Raw genomic sequence first — 1,727 nt, 5'->3', positions numbered from 1 at the left:
AGGCCTCCAAATCCGGCAAACCGCTGGCAGCACAAGCCTGGATAAAGCCCCACACACGGCAGCCATGGAGCCTCACCTTCTCGTTGTAGATCTCCCCTCGCAGCACCTCAGGCGCCATCCAGTATGGGGAGCCCACCACGGCCAGTGGCTCCTTCTCACCGCCCTCGCTGGAAGACATGGTGGGACATCAGGGGCTGCCCACACAGTTCCCTGTCCCTGTCCAACCTCCCATCTTCCCACTGGGGCAGCCCAAATCACCATCTCCATCTCCATCTCCCTTCCTGGGCTAATCCTCCTCCATGTACCCCACAAACTCATCTCTGCCCATCCACACCATCCCCTCCTAGCCAACCCCAAATGTGTCCATCTGCCCCATGACTCCCCACTGCCAGGGACCACCCCCACAGCCCCCCATCCCTGCCCTTCTAGCTGCATCCTGAAAGTCCATCCCTCCCCAGCTCCTGCTCCAAGTGGGCTGGAAACCCCCCAATTCCAAGGATGGGGACGGACGGGTGGACGCTGCCCACGCACCTATAGGTGGGGATCTTCTCCGCCAAGCCGAAGTCACCCACTACAGCTGTGTAGCCATTGGCCTCGCAGCGCACCAGGCAGTTCTGGGGGCACAGGAGGACCCCTGTCACACCAACTGCACCAGCCCTGCCTCACTGGCCACCGCTCCTGGGATGCCCCAGCACAGTGCAGCCTCCTGCTCCCCAGCTGGCCATGCTTGGGGCAGCAACGTGGGTATGGGATGAGGGCAACGGGATGCCTTGGAGCATCCCATACCTTGGAGGTGAGGTCACGGTGGAAGATGCCCTTGGAGTGCAGGTAGCGCAAGCCACGGGCGATGTCGAGGGCCAGCTTGACACGCATGGACCAGGAGAGGGGCACAGGGCTGTCCAGCAGCTGCTCCAGGTTCCCACCGTTGATGTACTGATAGGAAGAGCCGGGCCATTGCATCACTGTGCCCCCCCTCCCTTCCACAGTGCTGGATGCTCACCTCTTATCCCAACTCATCCCCCAACCACCCCACGGCACAGCCCCCCAGTAGACCTTGCCCGGCACATGTGCCACGGGCTGAGAAAGTGTCCCCATAGCCATCGCTGTCCCCTCCCCAGGCCTGCAGGAACCCTGAGACTCACGGCCATTGCCCCGCTCTCACCTCCGTCAGCGCGTGCAGCTGTCCCTCGTGCACGCACACCCCCATGAACCTGTGAGACAGAGGGGTCCAGAGTGTGGCTGCAGCAGGGACCAGCCCCAGGAGCTCATCCAGCACCAGCAGTAGCCCCAACCCTCCCCAGGTTAGAGAAAAGGGGGGCAACGGGGATGGCAGCGGGGGAACAGGTCCTACCTGAGGATGTTGGGGTGCGAGAGGCGGTTCATCAGCTGCACCTCCCGCAGCATGTTGCCCCGGTTGCTGGTCAGCTTGTTCATCTTCAGCACCATGATCTGCCCTGACTGGCGGTGCCGCACCTGGAGGGGGGTGCAGGGGAGGCTGAGTCCCAGTGTCCCCGCAGCCCCCCTTGGGCACCAGCCTGCACCTGGTACCCACCCCAGCCCAAGAGGTAGGAGCTGTGCACCCCACGCACCCGAGGCATGGGGCACCCTAGGGACTGCTAGGGGAGCTCTCCAGGCACAGCAGCACCCCAAGGACCCCCAGTGTCGATGGCGCACACCCCCATCCGCCCCAGGGCACCCTGCTTGTCGTGCTCCCCCCACCACGCTAC

At 63.9% G+C, this 1,727-nt stretch overlaps 1 protein-coding gene across 1 annotated transcript in view; it reads right to left on the bottom strand.

Annotated features, from left to right (window-relative positions):
• The window catches only part of TESK1 (testis-specific kinase 1), an 8,073-nt gene that overhangs the window by 2,682 nt on the left and 3,664 nt on the right, over window positions 1–1,727 (bottom strand). The window contains exons 2-6 of the mRNA XM_009330429.1: window positions 1,352–1,522; window positions 1,163–1,211; window positions 787–933; window positions 532–614; window positions 77–167 (exon numbers count right to left, since the gene is read on the bottom strand). Of these exons, the coding sequence (XP_009328704.1) occupies window positions 77–167; window positions 532–614; window positions 787–933; window positions 1,163–1,211; window positions 1,352–1,522 (541 nt within the window). The remainder of the gene's footprint in view (window positions 1–76; window positions 168–531; window positions 615–786; window positions 934–1,162; window positions 1,212–1,351; window positions 1,523–1,727) is intronic.

The sequence above is a fragment of the Pygoscelis adeliae genome, unplaced genomic scaffold, assembly GCF_000699105.1.
Source record: "Pygoscelis adeliae isolate BGI_AS28 unplaced genomic scaffold, ASM69910v1 Scaffold628, whole genome shotgun sequence".
Taxonomy (NCBI): domain Eukaryota; kingdom Metazoa; phylum Chordata; class Aves; order Sphenisciformes; family Spheniscidae; genus Pygoscelis; species Pygoscelis adeliae.
The sequence above is the reverse complement of the archived record's forward strand: the minus strand, read 5'-3'. Positions and strand labels throughout refer to the sequence as shown.